We start from the raw sequence: 20,578 nt of genomic DNA on the forward strand, positions 1-20,578 counted from the left end.
GAAGTAAATTGGAAAAAGGGGATTTTTAGTCAGGTAACTCAGATATGTGTCCACCTACATATTCTTGCTAAATCTGTGTTTTTCTTTTGTGTGTGAAATTGGAATAATAGAACTATCGAACACTAAGATGGTTATTTGAATATGATAATGTAAAGTGCTCTGAAAATTATAAAATGTTATATACATATTAATTAAAATTTTAAAAATAGTCCAGCCTCCATAATTATCCTTAAAAAATAGCTGGATAGATTAAAATAATTAGTAAGATAGCTCTATATTAACTTCATATATAAAGGTAATTGTATGGACTTTTAAACATAGTAATATAAAAATGCAAATGTTCTGCACAATAAACTTACAGTTAATGACTTTTTAATTTTCTTCTTAATAATTAAGGACTATATTGTTATGAGCACAATTTCTCCCTAAATTTTGTTAGTTCTTTTCAAATCCATCAAGTAAAACAGTGTGCATATGATTTGTGAATACTGCAGTTCCTATAATCACAATAAAAGAGGGTTTCTTGCAAGAAACTATGTAAAACAACTTTTAAGAAGAATAGTTGTCCTTAGCCCCAGATAAAAACTACTGTCAGCCACAGGTACTCCAACATGGACTTGGTACCGACTGGGAGAAAGACATTTCTAAAATGCCTACCTAACTTAAATTAAAGGCCACTCTTCCTTTGGGCTAAGATTACAATGCTAGAAGTTACTTTGTCGGTTTTGTGAGTCCTCACTTGTCCTTAAGAAACACAAATGTCCTTCAAACTAAGGATAAAAGCAGAAAATAAAGTTTTTACTGAATGTCCCCTTTTGTTATTTTCACCTTGCATTCATCTTAACAGGATTTCTCTCTGGATTGCTTTTTGCAGTATTACTACTCGGTCAAGGATATTTCAGTTGGAGGGATGTGCATCTGCTATGGTCATGCCAGGGCTTGTCCACTTGATCCAGCGACAAATGTATGTATATTTATAGGATGCTTAGGCAAAATGAAGCCCTGAGCTGTAAAATGTTTCATGAGAGTCTTTGCTGACAGAGAACACTGTAAATGGGTATCAGGTCCCCACTTAGACAGTGTAACAGAAATCCATGCCAGGGTGAAATAAGAGCTGGCAGTTAGGATGATAGACTTTGAAATCAGCCATCACAGTATCAGAAAACAGATTAGTTTTTCTTTTTCCTTTTTTTTTTTTCCAAAAAGGCTCCAAACTGCTCTATCTATTTTGAAACCTCTCTAGCTATGACAGCCTGCCTCATGATGTAGCTTTAGCGAATGCCTGCCATCAATCAACCTGACCATTTCTTTTAAAGTTTTTAATCAAAAAATTAATGCAAATGAATTAAAAAATGTGCAGGGAAGTAAATATATAAATGGCAATGGAACAGGAGGATAAAGTAGGGCAGGGGCAATGAGGGAATGGAGGGGGTGGAGTGGATGAGAGAATCAAGAGAGCAGTAGTGGCAAGCCGGAAAATGCCAGAATGCTTTTGGATAGAGTTTTTTCATTAATGACAATGAATTAAGTGAACATAACCTAAAGGAGAAGATGAATAATGAGCATCTGTTTTTCCTGTCGTAGACAAACTGGTGAAATTCAAACTCATCTCCTGTATAGTATATGGAAAAATACATTGAATAGTAACATCAGTGAATGTAAATAGGCCACAAATTTTTTTCTCAAATATTGTAATGCAAATGACATTATACTCAAAGTTAGTTTTCTGATTATTGGATTATAATGTTATCTCCTGGGAAGATTAAAGTACACTAGCATATTTTTATGGACAAAGCTGCAGTGCTGCTTTCTGCCTAGTATGGGTGCTTTTTTTTTTTTTTTTTTTTTTCCCATTTTTTAAAATTTTACTTTAAATCCTGGGGTACTCATGCACAGCATGCAGGTTTGTTACATAGATAAATGTGTGTCATGTCATGGTCATTTGCTGCCCCTATCACCTGCCCCGTCACCTAGGTGTAATTTTCCACAGGCTTTAGAGTCCCTTTGTCTCACTGGCTTTCTGCATTTTAAAAATCCATTTACTGTTATTTTATTTGTAAGAAGTGGAAAAAATGCATATGCCACCATGGGATACAATGCTGCCATAAAAAGGAATGAGATCATGTCCTTTGCAGGGACATGGATGAAGCTGGAAACCATCATCCTCAGGAAACTAACACAGGAACAGAAAACCAAACACTGCATGTTCTCATTCATAAGTGAGAGCTAAACAATAAGAACACATGGACTCAAGGAGGGGAACAACACACACCTGGGCTTATCAGATGGAGGGAGACAAAAGGAGGGATAACATCAGGACAAACAGCTAATGCAGGCAAGGTGCTTTCTATCAGGTGTACTGATGAGCAGTGTTTCCAAGGCTTTTAAAGTCCACAAGACAGCCTTGGAAGGCCAGTTCCATGTAGCATATTGAGACTGTATTCAGAGCACACACAGACAGGAGATTTAGTCCTAGAGACATTAGATTTATGTTTTACCTGCATCCCAGAGGCCTAGGAATCAACTCCCTCCTTTTTGCCATATCCAAAAATGTTAACAACATTTTGAGGGGAGCCTTAAAATAAGCACATCGACCCCCAAAAAACACATAGCTCCCAGGCATCAGAGAAGGAGAATTCAGTCTTCAAGACCACTCCCAGCTTGGCCTTCCTGCTTTCTTCTGAGCCTAAACCCAGTGATTCCAGAACCAGCCTGGACTTCCTGAAGCTGATGTTGATCAAATACACCAACTTCAAACCTGGCACCACTTTCTTCCTAGACTGTGTAGTTTTACATTTTAGTACATAGTCCAGATGTTTTCTCTTTTCTTCGTAGTACCTTTAGAGAGAGGCTTCCTTTATGGTTCTAAATAAGGCTGAAATTTGTGCTTCCTCCCTCTTCTTGACTAGAAATCTCGCTGTGAGTGTGAGCATAACACATGTGGCGATAGCTGTGATCAGTGCTGTCCAGGATTCCATCAGAAACCCTGGAGAGCTGGAACTTTTCTAACTAAAACTGAATGTGAAGGTATGTTCTTTAGAAGCCAACAAAATATGCCATACTTCCTTTCCAAGAAAAAAAGCCAATAATGAAAAATAGTGAAATGGCTGGTTATGCAAATGTGTCAACAAATACTCATTTATATTATCACTTCGAAGAGAACCCATATGTCTAGCTTTTCCTAAAGGGAAATATCTAAGAAACGTAGCAGATGACTTTATAGCCTAATAGTGACAACTGGTCTTATTAGGTGACAGGTATCATGGAGAAACCTATGTTTCTGGAGATTTTCTCAACCCAAGAAAAGACCTAAAAATAGTCTTGGGCTGAACTGTAAACCTAAACTAGCATAAAGTCCAATTCAACTGAATTCAAATATTAATATTACAGTAAATCAGCCCTAACCACATTTTTTTCAGCTCACTAAGTATATATGGCCTTCAAAAACAGCTTGATAGACATTTTAAATTAATACCAACAGTATATATTCTCCGAATAACAAATTAACTCAACTCACATTTATCATGTACAACATGTCAGACATGACAGGTCTTTAAAGCTATTGAATCATAACACACCTTAATCATAAAATGTTCCCCAACTATAAGATATAAAGTCGGCCTTCCATATCCACGGTTTCCCCATCCATGGGTCTAACTAACTGCAGATCAAAAATGTTTGAAAAATAATTGCATCTGTACTGAACTTGTAAAGACGTTTTTCTTGTTATTATTTCCTAAACAATAAAATACAACAACTATTTATACAGTATTTACATTTTGTTAGGTATTATAAGTAATCTAGAGATGATTTAAAGTATACAGGAGAATGTGCATAGGCTGTATGCAAATACTATGCCACTTTATAACAGGGACTTGAGTATCCTTGAATCTTGGTGTTTGAGGGAGGTCCTGGAACCATTCCCATGGATATTGAGGGATGGTTGTATTTTCTTTTTAGTTTGAGATTCTGCATATATGCTATTAGGTCTCCTTATTTTCTGCACTCACTTCATTTGCTTTTGGATTTGTGTCTGCCTGCTTATAAAGATATTATGAATTAGAAATCTCCCGTTATTATAGAAGCATATCTGGAGGCATGAGCCACCATTGGATCATCACTCACCATACATAGCAGGGGACGATTGGAAGCCCAGCCTTTGTTTCCTTCAACTACTTCCAGCCATGTTCTGGCTAATCTCTCAGTTCTCCACAGCTTCTCCATAGAGAACAGACATTTGTTCTAAAGAGTAACTTTAAATGTAATGCCACCCAGGGATGTTTGCTCTCGAGCTTCTTTAAATTTTAATTACATTTCTCTTCTCTTTGTGGAATATCAGTCATCATAAGTGGGAGCAGCACTTGAAGTTAGGGGTCTTCCTGTTGCCACTGACATGCTTTCACACAGTGATAATTATGTAATGTTAAGTGGCTCTGCAAAATCCTTTACCACTCTTTACTTGTGTTTCTATGTTTAAATACAAAACAAAAAGAATAGAGCAACTTGTTAGCAATAGAGGTAGACTAAGCAAAGCAAGACATTTCAAACTGCTACTGTACACGTTTTTAAAATAGTGGAATTGTGAAGCATTTTTTTTTCTTTCCCTGTAGGAAAGAGGGAAGGTCATATTTCCAAACTGAAAAACAAACATTTTAAAAACCCAGAAATTCAAGATGGGGATCTTAGCCATAAAGTCATACATAAAATCACACTTTCAGCAATGAATACATTCCTAAAAGCTTATGTAAAAATGTTCTTTTCCAAGTTGAATCATATTCCAGTCACCTTAATATTTAGAAAAATCCTTCCGTGACATGACAAATCCCTCCATAAAATGAATAATCACATTCTAATTCATTTGAGTTTAATTTGGATTTTCATCAATCTAGCTTACATAAGGGAAGATAATATCTCTAAAAAGCATAGAATATTCATTCAACTGCTAAGCCTTTACTAAAGAACAGTTTCATATGATATATCGTGGACATTCCGTGAAATAGTAAGTTGCTGATGACGGAGCAAAAACATGGCTTCGTGATCAGTTACTAGCCACATTCTTGAAGGTTACACACAGAGCAGGGTAGGCTGCAGCCTACAGACAGCAAATGGGGCTGTAGGTGTAGGGTCCTGGCTGCACAGAATGTGTGAAGGACCGTTTCTTTGGCATCAGTGTTTTACCTATAGTAGTTCATAGTTTTAAACACTCTTGACAACACCAATTCTAAATAGTGTGAGTCTGTACTACTTTATATTTTCCTCTGCTTATACTGGCAGCAGAAGTTTTGACTGTTTCTTGAAATACACTTTTACAACAAAGCTTTTAAGAATTCATAGCCAGGTCCAATGGCATGCTCCTATAATCCCAGCTACTGGAAAGAAGCTATGGTGGGAGGATCTCTTGAGCCCAGGAATTTGAGGCCAGCCACATAGTGAGATCCTGTCTGTATTATTCCATTTTCACACTGCTATAAAGATACTACCTGAGACTGGGTAATTTATAAAGGAAAGAGGTTTAGTTGATTCACCCTTCTGCATGGCCAGGAGGCCTCAGGAAACTTACAATCAAGGAGAAAGAGGGAGCAGGCATGTCTTACATGGTGCAGGAGAGAGAGGAGAAAGTGAAGGGGGAAGAGCCCCTTATAAAACCATCAGATCTTGTAAGAACTCACTCACTATCACGAGGACAGCGTGGGGGAGCTGCCCCCTTGATCCAGTCTCCTCCCTCCCTCCATACATGGAGATTACAATTTGAAATGAGATTTGGGTGGGGACACAGAGCCAAGCTATATCACTGTCTTTCTGAAGAAAAAAAAAAGGAATTCTTGTATGTTGTCCTAAAGATATAAAACTGCTTACAATGCCTAGTGATTTGTATTTATTACTATGTGTTCCCTAAAGTTTGAAACTCTCCATTAACATAGCAAAAATACTATATTCTAAATCAAATGTCAGCAGGTTGGGAAAGGTATTTACAACAAACATGACAAGGGGATAATAACCTTTCTATATTAAGAGATCTTACATATCAATAGAAAAAAGTTAATTAACCTGTTAAAAATGAGAAAGATCAAAACAGGTATTCCTCAGAAATGACATATAACTTTGTAAAAAGATAATCACACTCATAATGAAGGAAGTATCAGTTAAAACAATGACAATATTATTTTTCACTTATCAAAGTGTTTATTCTTATCAAAGTGTTTATTCTTCCACTCAACAAATATTTGAATGCTTATTATGTCCAGGAATTATATTCAAGGGTTGATAATACACTAGGTTGGTGGCTATGGAGACACTGTTTTATCATATCTACTAGAGGGAAAGTCATTTGTCATAGCATTCCTGGAGGGGAATTTTTAAGTGATTAAAATTTAAATTTTACATATCCTTTGACTAGAAATTATGCTTCCAGTAGTTTAGCCTATAGATATATTCATATAGATGTACAAGGCATATTATCATGATCCTTGTCATTATTATACAAGTGCTACCACTACTGCTACTAACATTTCTTGAGCTCAGTATTTAGTATGTTTCAGGCATTCTGCTAAGCATTCGCAAAACATGTATAAGAGACAAGTACTAAAGTGATGCTAGGACTTGAGTTTTTGCCTCAGTCTCTCAATTGGCAAATAGGAAACTTTTCTAACATTAGAGCCCCTCCCTGCACCCAGCATCCTTGTCCTCCCAGTATGTGTTCAGTGTTATTTGAAAGGGAGAAACATGGAAACTGTGTAACTGTTCATTAATAGGGACCTGATCAATACCTTCATTCAAGTAGTACCCTGTGTACCCTTAGGGGATACACATGCTAATGTGGAAAGATCTCCATGATTTACTGTTAGTAAAAAGAAAGGATTCTAAACAGTATACAAATGCCTCTTCCCTTTTGTAGAATAAATAAAAAGATTGAGCTGTATGCATACAAGCACACCTATGTGCGCGCACACACACACACACGTGAAAATAAATGTAAGTACTCCTAAGAAACTCAACATCTCAGATAGGAAGGAGACTCTGCATCGGTATATTTCCCTGGTTCTATCCTAATATAAATTCTTCATGTTTACAAAAGTCTTACCCAATCCTTTCTGGAGAAAGTGATTTTTCACTTCTTTGAATTCTTCTAATGTCATATGAAAAAGACAAGGAGGATGAAGAGAAGAAAAATCAATTGTGAACTTATTTATAAGACATTATGCTAATGATTGTACATGCATTATCTCACTTGCACTTTTAGATATCCCAATCTAGTAATTACTATTGATCACTCCGTGTTTTATATGGAAACTGAGCCTTCATGTAATTAAGAATTTTCCAGTGTCATATGACTACTAAGTAGGGGAGAGCACACTCACATCCAAGACAGTTGGGTGCAAAATAGCATGATCTTAGCCGCTAACTCTCGGTTTGTCTTAATTCCTTGGCGCACGCCATGTATCTTATTTCATTCACCAGGTAGAATGTGAAGGGATCCTGGCAGTCTTTAGCAGTGCAGACTCTGGAGTCTGGCTTCAGAGGTTGGTTTCCAATACTGATTGGAGGATCTTTTACACGTTATTTCACTTCTCTGGACTCAGGTTTCTAGTATACAAAAATGGGTTGATAATAATAATACCTAATTCCTAAAAGCATTTTTGAGGATTAAAATCAATAGCAACAAATATGGAGCATTCAGAACAGTGTCTGGCATTGAAAAAAACCTAAATATGTTTTAGTTGTTATTAGTATCAGAAGAAAGGAATTACATTATACGTATTTTTCTTTACCCATAGGCTCTAATACAGAAATTTCCATATGGTAATAATTCATTACAGATGACCTAGTTGTTAATCATTCAGTGCCATCATTCAATACTTTATTGAATTATTGAATGGAAATTGTAAGTTGATCCATATAAAATTGCACATTAGTCAAAATCAAATATTGGCAATTGCATATGATTGAGCTTAATGTATATGTTTTAATTATTTCAAATTCCATTAAAATGTGTGAATTTTTTAATACCTCCAATAAATCCAGATACTTTCTAGATGCCTTTGTGTGTGTGTATGCTAAATGTAATTTCCCGTATGGTACAAAAATCTAGGCCAGGAGCGGTGGCTCACGCCTGTAATCCCAACACTTTGGGAGACCAAGGTGGGTGGATCACAGGTCAGGAGTTCAAGACCAGCCTGGTCAACATGGTGAAACCCTGTCTCTACTAAAAATACAAAAATTAGCTGGGTGTAGTGACGCACACCTGTAGTCCCAGCTACTCGGGAGGCTGGGACAGGAAGATTGCTTGAACCTGGGAGGTAGAGGTTGCAGTGAGCCAAGATGGTGCCACTCTGCACTCCAGCCTGGCAGCAGAGCAAGACTCTGTCTCAAAAAAAAAAATCGATTATGTATAATAGAAATGATTTTTAAATGTATCTGAAATCTGAAATTAATGTTTATTAATTTATTTTTCCCTAATGCAGCATGCAATTGTCATGGAAAAGCTGAAGAATGCTATTATGATGAAAATGTTGCCAGAAGAAGTCTGAGTTTGAATATACATGGAAAGTACATTGGAGGGGGTGTTTGCATTAATTGTACCCAAAATACTGCTGGTATAAACTGTGAGACATGTATTGATGGCTTCTTCAGACCCAAAGGGGTAAAGTATGCTTTTTCTTTCATAAAGAGTTATTTTTTGCTTTTTCATACAAAAATGTTTTATACAAAAAAAAAAATTCTTTTGAAAGCTTCTCTAAGCAGTTGAACCTCAAATTAAAAGGTGAGTAGGAACATTTCGTAGTTGAAACTGACCTAAATCTGTGAGGATGTAAAATAAAACATTTCCATCACTCCAGGAAGTTTTATCATGGCTTCTTCCAGTCAATCCCCACCCCAGGCAAACTCTATTCTGAGTTTTAGAACATAAATTACGTGTGCCTCTTAGAGAATTTCATAAAATTGAAATCATACAGTACATACTAGTCTGCCTTCTTTCACTCAAGATAACATTTTGAGATTTATCCATGTTGTTTGTGCATCAGTAGTTCTTTTTCTTGAAAGAAATTGCTGAGTAGTATTTATCTGCCTGAACATATTAAAATTTTAAATCCATTCTCCTGTTGATAGAAATCAAGATCTTTTCCAGTTTTAGCTTAGCTTCTACAAATAATTTTATACTACTATTTTTTTAGACTATACGTTTTATAGTTATGTTTTTATTTACCTTGTGTAAATACTTAGGAGTAGAATACTTTTTTCATAAGATAGGTAGATGCTTAACTTTATAAGAAACCATCAATATTTTGCCAAATTAGTAATAATGTATAACGTGTTCACCAAAAAGTTATATGAGTTCCAGTTGTTCTATATCATCTCTAATATTTGATGTTGACTACCTTTTCGGATTTTAGTCATCTAGTGGATGTGAAATGGCATCTGATTATGGATTTAATTTTAATTTAAGGACTTATTGACCATTCCTGTATCTTCTCATATGAAGTACATGTTCAATGTCTAAATAATATTTTTTATCCTAAAAACTTACAGAGATATTGCCCATATCAAGTAAATGTTTGTGTGTGGTGTGAAATATGTAACCAGATTTATATGGTTAACCTGAAGTTCTATACCATTTGTTGAAAAATCAATTGATCATATTACATGGATCAATTTCTAGAACCTCGGTTATCTATTTTTCCAAGCCTCTGTTTTTCCCTCTATGTGCTAATACCATGCTATCTTCATTGCTTTAGTAAGTCTAGAATTTAGGTAATATAATGTACCAATTTTATTATTTATTTTCAAGATTGTTTTGTCTATAGCAGGGTATGTGTGTGTGTGTGTGTTTCCATACAATTTTAGAATCAACTTGTCAATTACAGAAAATATTAGGATTATTGCTTAGAATCTACATGCAAATATGGAAAATGGAGCTTGAGGAGTTGTTGGTCAAAGAATACAAAATTTCAGTTAGATAGTAGGAAAACATTGAAGATATCTATTGCACAACATGGTGACTATAGTTAATAACAATATATTTATTCTTGAAAAATGCTGAGAGTAGATTTTCAGCATTCTTACCACAAAATTGATAATTATGTTAGATAATATGTTATTAGTTTGATATAACCATTTCACAATTTGTGTATATATATAATAACATATACAGTGATATTCAAAATATCATGTCACACTTGATAAATATATACAATTTTGTCAAAAGAAAAAATTAAACTTTAAAAGACAACAAGTATTGAGGAAAATAACATAATAATATTGAGTCATTTAACCAATGAATGTAGTATACCTCTCCATTTATTTCTATCTTCTTTATTCATGTCAGTGTTCCAGTAGAGAGATCTTGCATGTCTTTTGTTAAATTAATCTTTAGTATTTTGCTTTGCATGATTGCAAAAAAAGTTTTTAAAATAGTTTTCAAATTATTTAATGTAATTATTAAAGAATTTTGAATATTGACTTTATGTCCTATAGCCATCTTCAATTTCTTTATTAGTTCTAGTAGTTTTAAACTACGTGCTTTAGAAACGTACACATAAACAATCATTTTACCCGCAAGTAAATTCAGACTTACTTCTTCCTTTGCAATCTTTATGCCAAGGTTAACTAAAAATAGTGAGAGCTGACATCTTCACTTTGTTCTCAATTTTAAAGTAATATTTCACTATTGAGTATGACGTGAACTGCAGATTTTTAATGGACGCCCTTTATCAGATTCAGTAGGTCCCCCATTATTCCTAAGTTGCAGAGAGTTTTTATAACAAAATGGTTTTGAATTTTGTCATATGCTTTTTGAAACCTACTGAAATGAACATAAGGATTTTCTCCTTTATTCTGTTAACGTGGACAATTTACACAAATTTAATTTTAAAATATGAAGCCAGCTCTGCATTTGTGAATTAATCTCCATTTGGTTATGTTATATTATCATTTTTATATATTGGATGATTCAGTTGACTAATGTTTGGTTAAGAATTTTGACATCCTTTCATAAAAGATATTGGATTGGTCTATAATTTTATTTTCTTATAATGTCTTTGTCAGGTTTTTTTATTGGAGTATACTGGCATCAACAAATGATCTGGGAAATGCAATTCATCTTCCTCTGTTTTCTAAAGTAACTTCAGATTAAAATTAATTCTCTTTAAAATGCTTGATAAAATTTCCCGGTGAAACTATCTGAGTCTCTAGTTTTCTTTGTGGGAAAACTTTTTTAAATGCATTGGCTAATTTTTATTAGACATAGGCCTAGATAAGTTTTGTATTAATATCTTTGGGGAGGGTCAATTTTTGATATATTGTATTTTTCAAGTAATTTGTTCAATTCATCTAAATTGTCAAATTATTGGCAATTGGCAGTTTTAAAAATTCCATTATTATTTTCTTGAAGTCTATAGCATCTATCTGGATATCCCCTCTGTGGTTTTTAAAATGATTAAGTTGTGCTTTTCTCCTTTTATTGATCACTTTTGTTAGGGGTTTATCAATTTTCTTAATCTTTTCAAAAAAACTCCTGCCATGTTATTTTTTGTATTTTTATTGATTCTGTTCTATTTATTATATTATTCATTTGACCTGTTTTAGGTTTAAATTACATTTTCTTTTGCTACCTATCAGTTTGGAAAGTTAAATGATTTTAAACCTTTCTTCTTTCATCATGTGAACTTTTAAATATAAATTTCCTTCTAGCAGTTCTTTAGCTGCTGCTCATGAATTCAGAAATTCTGTATGTTCATTATCTATTTAACATAATTTATAATTTCTCTTGCAATTTATTTTTTGTTGTCTAATTTCCAAATATTTAAGTTTTATTAAATATTACATTTTTTATTTCTACACTGGATGTTTATGATCTGAGAACATACTCTCTAAGATGTCAAACTTTAGAAGTTTATTGAAATTTAACTTATGGCTCAGTGCATGGTCTCTCTTGGTAAACAAATAAATGTGGATTTTTCCAGTCTGTGATTATGGATTCCTACCTTTCTTTCATTTTTTCAGTATTTCTTCATGTTTTTTGAAGCTCTGTTATGAGGTACATACATATTTAGAATATTTTGAATCTTTATATTTTTTATATCTTATAAATTGATATTTTAATAACTGTGATGATCTCCACTTAATCTCAGATATCACTTTTTATCATAAAGTCTACTTTGTTTTTTATTAATATTGTTATAGCAGTTTTCATATGCTTACTCTGTATGGTATGTCTTTTCTGATTTTGTTTTACTTTCAACCTGTCTTTATTTTCATTTAAAAGATTTCTTATAAAGAGTAAAATAGATGGAGTTTTTATCCTGAAAGTTACTGTGTGTTTAGTCCATAAATTTAATATAGTTAATAATATGATCGGGTTTTGCTCTTTGTTTCCTATTTGTGTCACAAAATTTTTGTTCCCATTCTTCCTTTTCTGTCTACTTTTATGTTAAACAAGTATCTTTCAGTATTCCATTTTATTTCCTTTATTATCTTTTTAGCAGTACCTCTTTGTATATATTTTTTTCCATTCCAACTTTTATTTTAGGTTCAGGGAGTACGTGGGTAAATTATGTGTCATGGGATTTGGTGCACAGATTATTTCATCACCCAAATAATAAGCATAAGTTTTTCAATCTTCACCCCGCTCCCACCCTTCTCAAGTAGGCCCTGGTGTCTATTGTTGCCTTCTTTGTGTCCACGTGTACTCAATGTTTACCTCCCACTCATAAGAGAGAACATGCAGTATCTGGTTTTCTATTCTTACATTAATTCACTTAGGATAATGACCTTTGGCTCCATCCGTGTTGCATCAAAGGACATGATTTTATTCTTTTTTATGGCTGTGTAGTATTCCATAGTGTATATGTACCACATTTTTTTATTCAGTCCACCGATGATGGTACCTAGGTTGATTCCATGTCTTTGTTACTGTGAATAGGGCTGCGATGAACATATGCATGCATGTGGCTTTATGGTAGAATGATATATATTCCTTTGGGTAAATGCCCAGTAATGGGATTGCTGAGTTGAGTGCTAGTTCTGTTTTAAGTTTTTTGAGAAATCTCCCAACTGTTTCCCACAGTGGCTGAACTAATTTACATTCCCACCAGCAGTGTGTAAATGTTCCCTTTCTCTGCAACCTCACCAGTATCGGTTATTTTTGACTTTCAGTAATAGCCGTTCTGACGGGTGTGAGATGGTAGTATTTTAAGCTCATGATATAGTGATATAGTCCTATCTTTTGGACTATAGTTTTCATATGTTGCACATAATTTATAAGCCACTAATACAATGTTGTAATTTTTGTTTGAAGTCACAGAGTTACAAAAACAGTCTTAAAGAAATGAAAAGAAGGAAATAAACTTTACATTAACCCAAACTTTCCCATTTCCCATACTCTGTGGTTCTATCTTATATATGTTGCCCTCCTGCTTGAAAAATTTCCTTTTAGCAATTTTTTTTTTTTTTGGTAGTGCAGGGCTGCTGTTGACAAATTTTCTCAACTTCCCTTTATCTGAAAATGTCTTTAATCTACTTTCATTATTGAAGGATATTTTCATCATAGTTACAGAGGTGTGTGTTTTCTTCTTTGTTTAGCATTTTAAAGATGTGGTACCCTTATTTTCTGGATTTCATTCACTCTTATGACAACATAGCCATTATTTATTTATCTGTTCTATATATATCTTTAATTCACTAGATGATTTCAAAATTTTTTTGTATCTGCTTTTTGACAGTTATACCATGTATGATAAAACTTTGGCCTGTAGACCAAATCTAACTTATGGCCTATATTTGTATGACCTGTAAGCAAAGGATGTTTCTACATTTGTAAAGGTTTGTTAAAAGACGAAGTAGAAGAAGGGGAGAATGAAGAGAACTTTGAGGGGGAAGAAGAGGAGGAGGAATGAACAGAGTCTTTATATGGCTTATTTTACTATCTGGCCCTTTACAGAAAAGTTCTCCAGCCTCAGAGTTAAACTATGATGTGTCTGTAAGGCTTTCAGGCTTACCTTGCTTGATTCACAAAGCTTCCAGGAACTATAAATTGAGATTTTATTCCACATTTAGAAAATTTTAGGCTATTTTTTTAACACCTATTTTTGGATCAATGTTTTTCTTTCTCTTTCTAGGACTCCAACTGCATGTATGCTAAGGTGTTGATTGTATCTGAGGCAGTGCTAATTAATTTTTTTTTCTTTCTCTGTTCTTTAGATTGGATCTTTTCCCCTTTATCTGTCCTTATACTTTGTTCTACATATAATGCATCTTTAATTTAATAGCTGATTTTAAAATATTCTCATTAGGCCAGGCACAGTGGCTCACACCTATAATCCCATCACTTTGGAAGGCCAAGGCAGGCAAATCACTTGCGGTCAGGAGTTCAAGACCAACCTGGCCAACATGGTGAAACACCGTCTCTATTAATAATACAAAATTTAGCCAGGCATGGTGGCGGGCACCTGTAATCTCAGCTACTCTGGAGACTGAAGCAGGAGAATAGCTTGAACCCAGGAACTGAGGCTGCAGTGGGCTGAACTTGTGCCAGTGCACTTCAGCCTGGGTGAGAGATCGAGACCCTATCTCAAAAATAAATAAATAAATAAATAAATAAATAAATTCTCATTATTTATATATAATTTTAACAATTATACCGTGTTTGAGAAAACTTTGGCCTGTAGACCAAATCCTGGCCTATAGCCAGATGACTACAAAAGTAGTCATTAGGTAGACTTCTCTTCCTCCTATCATCTTTACCTGATGTTAAGCATATCCAGTGAATTATTAAATTGAGGTATTTTACTTTTCAGCTTTCTGGAGTTATTATGTTCCTTAGAGCTTCCATTTCCCTGCTGAAATGCTCCAGGCCTTCAGTCATTATAAACATGATTTCCTTCATATTCTTGGTCATATTTACAGAACTTACGTTGACTTCCTTGCATGCTAATTTCAATATCTGGGTCACCTCAGGATCTGCTTTTTTTAGCTTCTTTTTTTAATAAGGACAACATTTTCCTGTTTCTTTCCTGTATATCTAATACAGTAGTCCTCCTTTATTCACAGAGGATATGTTCCAGGAACTCCAGTTGATACCTGAAATCACAGATAGTACCAAACTTATATATACTATGTTTTTTTCTGTTTGATACCTGTGATGGGACTAAGTGACTAACAGGAGGGTAGTGTCTCTACAGCATAGATATGCTGGACAAAGGGATGATTCATATCTCTGGCGAGACAGAGCAAGATGGCTTGAGATTTCACCACACTATTCAAAATGGAATGCAAATTAAAACTTATGAATTGTTTATTTCTGGAGTTTTCCATTTAATATTTCTGAACTGTGGTTAACCATGATAACTGAAACCTCAGACAGCAAAACTGCAGATGAGGTGGGGACTACTGTAATTTATCATCCATACAGGACATTTTGGAGAATACAATGCAGAGACACTGGTTTCTGTTACGTTCCTCTGAAGATTTTGAATTGATTCTAATGAGTAATAAACTTGCTGAGTGATCACCATGAAGTCATGAAAATTTACTTTCATATTTTGTTAGGACAGATTAATGGCAAACTCCAGGTATTCGTCAGACATTTCTAATGTAGTTAACTTAAAGTCCAATTTCTCTTTAACTTATGGTTTGTAACACCTGAAAACTCTTCTCACCTTGTTCAGTTTACCAGCGGTTGCTTTCCACTGAATTTCCTAGAATCTTCTGAATGAATATACAATAAAGGGATCAGTAAAGGCTGGGAAGGGTATTGTTATGCAAATTTTGTGAACTGCAGTTTAACAGCTAAATAATTTATCTCTATGATGTTCATAAAATTATTGTCTTAAAAATGTCATTTTAGATTTATCCACTTAATAACATTTCATTTATATGTGTATATAAAATATGCCTTACCTATTCTGTGCACAGTCCTAACTTCATAATGGGGGAACGAATGAATGTGTCTTAAACAAATGATGATATTGAAACTCATCTGTGAACTTAGTTAATTGAGATTCAGTCAGGTATATAAATAAGTCTAATTTTAACACTGATTTATAGTAGCAAACAAGTTTTCATTTGTAAATTAAGCCTAGATATATATACATATGAAAGCTATATTTAATAGGTGGGTATTTCTTGGACAAATAATTTAGTTTTTTTGTTTTTTTCCTATTAAATCTGGAAAATAAATCTTGTATATATAGCATATGAACACAGTGTAGGTTTGTTTAAGTAACTGTGTTCATATACTATATAAACAAGATAAAAAGGAATAAAACATGAAAATATCAATAATTATTGAATCTAAGTAACAAATATATAGGAGTTTATTGTCCCATCATCTTTACATTTGTGTAAGCACGTAAAGGAACTGGATTTTAGACATTATAAACATGTATTAAAGGTAATTCTTATAATTTTCTCAATAATTTACTTCTCTGTATTACTAAAACTACTTTGTCTATAAAAGTTTGCTGAAATGAAAAATATTGCTATTTTTATTACATTTGGTTAAATTCATTTTAATATTTTTGTTAGGTATCTCCAAATTATCCAAGGCCATGCCAGCCATGTCATTGCAATCCAATTGGTTCCTTAAATGAAGTCTGTGTCAAGGATGAGAAACATGCTCGACGAGGTGAGAGCTGCAGCAGAATGTCACTGCTCTGATAAAAGGACAACTAAAAGCCAAATATGATTATTTTCAGAAGAATATTTTGCAGTAAATGTCATTCATGTAATAAATTTATTCTTTAATCTATCAGTGTATTAGCGTTCCCTCCAGGAAGCAGTTTTTAAATTCATCTCGATAATTACTTTCATGTTTAATTATAATGTTTTCATAGCAAGAAGAGTTGAATTATTTATTTTGAGATACACACACACACACATACAGAGATAGAGAGAAAGAGAGAGAGAAAGTCAATCACAAATCTGTGGCATATGCAATTTTTTCATGTCATGTTATAGTTTGTAGCTTCTATGAGTTCTAGCATGAAATGCCAGCGTTCACTGAGGAATGTGTGTGTTGTAGTGGGAAAAGCAAACAGAAGAACTCACACATTGAGATGTAGGCAATAATATAGAAAGCAAGAAGTGTTTATAAAGGACTAAGAAGGTAGTAGTCATGAGTTAATGAAGAGAAAGAGGCTGACACTAATTTAAGCTAAATACTTCCTTTGAGGAATGACATTCATGAACTCCAAACATTGAGGAATCAAATGCCAACATAACTCCTTGATATAAAGCATTTAGGAGCTACTTCCAGGGCAGTTGCTCTCCAAGTTTAAGTAGGAAATTTATAGAATGCACTGGGACATTTCTTCTCTAGAAAGACTAAAATTAACCAAGGCTACAATGTAGTTTTTTTTCCCCCCTCTAATGACTAGCGTTAAAAGATTGGCAATGTTTCTTAGGCACAATTCTGATTACCTGCATTCTTTATAAAACTGTAGGATTATCAATCTGAATGTTACATGTAGACTAAATTTTGAAATATTAAAAAGCAGATACCTTTTGATAGTTGAATGATGAATTACTGAGCTCACTTTTCATTTCAAGCCTTCTTTTCTTTTTGTGGTTACAAGTAAATCACAATGTTGTTTTCATTAATAGCATGTAACTCTTCCCTAGCCCTTTTTGAATAATGAGTATATGATCACAGAATAAAAATGGAAAGGTAGAAAAATAAATATACAATTCAGTGGTAATTCAGGAGAGATGCCATTATTAACAATGTCATATATTTCTGTCATAATGCATAGAATTTCTGATATTACTCCTCTTAACTTTTTGTGATGAGTTTCCCCAAAAATCTATGAAGATGTTCTCTGAAGTCTGGTTTCAGCACTTAAATAACACGTTATTATATGGTTGTGCCATAATTATTTACCCTCTAAACTTTATACAGACATTAAGATTGTTTCAAATTTTTGTTTATTGTAACCAATCCTTTAATAATAATTATTCCATTTAATTATTTTTCAATTATTATAAAAACAATACATAGTAAAATAAATTCTTAATAGTAAAGAAATAAAATAACAAGTGTCCTCTTCAACCTATTTATCCCAGTCTTACTTCCAAAATTGAAAATATTGAGCATTTTTTCCAATTCAGTTTTTTAGTGAGTTACCTTTAATATCTAAATAATATTCTTATCAGTACTTTTATCACCATTACATATTGCCTATTGACTCTCCGTCTGGAAAGGTGAAGAAATGTATCATTCACAACACCTCCCTCCTTCATTCCACCATTCATACATTTTTATTATGTGTTTCTTCTATGATATCTTTATCATATTGAAGAGAGCTTACATGTCTATTTCATCGTTGACTACATTTAGACTTTCTCTTGCGGTCCTACTATATAAGATGTGATAAAGACCATCATCCCTACATTCTTCGCCATTTGTCAGTGTCTGTCAGTTACATATTTATCTTTTCAAAGATTTTCAGTTATATTCAGCTCCAGACCAATAATTAATGCTTATAATTTAGAAATAGAAACCTAATAATCAAGATTATAACACTGTAATTAGATACATATTATTTGATACAGACTCAGATTGCAAAATTGGACAGATATCTGTAGGTCATTTTTATCTTCATGCTTACTCTGATAACTTCTTTAGGAAAGAGTGTAAGATGTGGTCTTATGGTTTGCACTTCTTCATCAGATTACATAACCAGATAGTAGAAAAGGATATTTTAGTGTATTACTGGCATTAATTTGATTACCAGGGAAATACAATGTATTTCTTTTCTGATTTTTCTTTTAGTTTTCTTCATTTTCTTTTGCTAGAAGGAGGTTTTCTCCCTCATAGATTTGTAAGAGCACTTTAAATATTAAAAACAGTGATAGTAGGTCATTTTTTAATAATCAGTTTTCAGATTTGCTTTTTGTCTCACTACTGTTGATAATTTCTAATGCACAAAGCTTCAAAAGTTTTATGTAATCAGCTATCAAAGTTCAGGCAAAATTCTCTACTTATAATAATGGTATCATCCCATGGTTATTATATATTTTGATATTTTTGTATTTCTTACATGCTTTATAATCCTAAAACTCTCATCTATCCAAAGATTAGAAAAATGTATTTGTTTTCTTTATTTGTATGATTTCATTTTATAATATTTAATTTTTTAATACATCTGGAATTTATTTTGTTATATTTTACAGGGAAAGTTTCAAACTACATTTTATTTTTCAATTCTCTTTCTTACTCATCTACATTTAATATTACTTTCAGCTCTTTAGACATATTATGTATATTTATTTTATTTTCTGTATCTGTTAGAAGCACTCTCTGTTATCTGAATCTGAGTCTGCATTTTTATTTCTCTTCTATCTCTTATTCATATGGTCTTCATTTTCTTATGTGTGTGTATGTATGTGTGTGTGTTTTGTGGATGTATGCCTGCATATGTATTTCTTAGTTTATTCTTTCAGAAGCCTTGAATCTACATGAGGTTATGTGATAATGACCCAGCGTATGTAGGACCTAGAATTTTTGTTGTTCTTCTGTAAAGCCATGCTCCGTGAACTGTAGTCTAGTCATCAGAATTTGCCAGTCAACTCCAGGAAAGACATTGTTTTAAAGAATGACTTAAGTCAGTGTTTCTTTCTAGAAGTCCATTCTGTAGTTTCTCATCTCCAAGGGGTTTCTTTATTTCACACCAGTGCAACCATACTATTATCTGCCATCTATCTATCTATCTATCTATCTATCTATCTATCTATCTATCTATCTACATACCTACCTACCTATCTATTTTTCTACGTTTAATTTTATTCTGTATCTTCAAGTGTTCTGAACAGGAGGGGTTCTTTGGACATCTAGTTTACAATATTTCCAGAAATAAAAGTTAAGATAGGCATTGTTTAATACATGAAGTACTTCTCCATTTAGCCTCAATTTCTGGAAATTTTAACATCAGAAGTAAATGATAAACTATTTAATGCCTTTGTAAACTTTATTAAAATTATCAGATTTCTTTTCCATTTGGTCTATTAGTGTCATCTATTAGAAATGAACTTATTAACATTAAATAGGCCGGGCGCAGTGGCTCACGCCTGTAATCTCAGCACTTTGGGAGGCCGAGACGGGAGGATCACGAAGTCAGGAGATTGAGACCATCCTGGCTAACACGGTGAAACCTCGTCTCTACTAAAAATACAAAAAATTAGCCGGGTGCGGTGGCGGGCGCCTGTAGTCCCACCTACACGGGAGGTTGAGGCAGGAGAATGGCGTGAACCCGGGAGGCGGAGCTTGCAGTGAGCCAAGATTGTGCCACTACACTCCAGCCTGGGCGACAGAGTAAGACTCCGTCTCAAAAAAAAAAAAAAAAATTAAACAACATTTATGTTTCCAGAGTATGTTCTACCTGACATCATAGGGGATCCTTTTAATGTACTTTAGGATTCAGTTTGGAGTTTTACTCATCTTGATTCATAACTTAAACTGCCTGTGACTCAGACACCCACCAGTTGTGCTCCTTTGGCAAATCACTTAATTTCTCTGTGCCTTATTTACCTCATCTGTGAAACGGAAAAATAATAGTGTCTGCCTCATATAGATGTTTGAGTACCA

At 33.6% G+C, this 20,578-nt stretch overlaps 1 protein-coding gene across 1 annotated transcript in view; it reads left to right on the top strand.

Annotated features, from left to right (window-relative positions):
- Nucleotides 1-20,578, top strand: part of LOC105536632 (laminin subunit alpha-2-like) — a gene marked incomplete at both ends in the record, with an annotated part of 153,056 nt that overhangs the window by 113,800 nt on the left and 18,678 nt on the right. The window contains 4 exons of the mRNA XM_011976035.1: nt 875-964; nt 2,910-3,027; nt 8,463-8,641; nt 16,522-16,621. Coding sequence (XP_011831425.1) covers nt 875-964; nt 2,910-3,027; nt 8,463-8,641; nt 16,522-16,621 — 487 coding nt within the window. The remainder of the gene's footprint in view (nt 1-874; nt 965-2,909; nt 3,028-8,462; nt 8,642-16,521; nt 16,622-20,578) is intronic.

Source organism: Mandrillus leucophaeus, unplaced genomic scaffold (assembly GCF_000951045.1).
Source record: "Mandrillus leucophaeus isolate KB7577 unplaced genomic scaffold, Mleu.le_1.0 Scaffold1618, whole genome shotgun sequence".
Taxonomy (NCBI): domain Eukaryota; kingdom Metazoa; phylum Chordata; class Mammalia; order Primates; family Cercopithecidae; genus Mandrillus; species Mandrillus leucophaeus.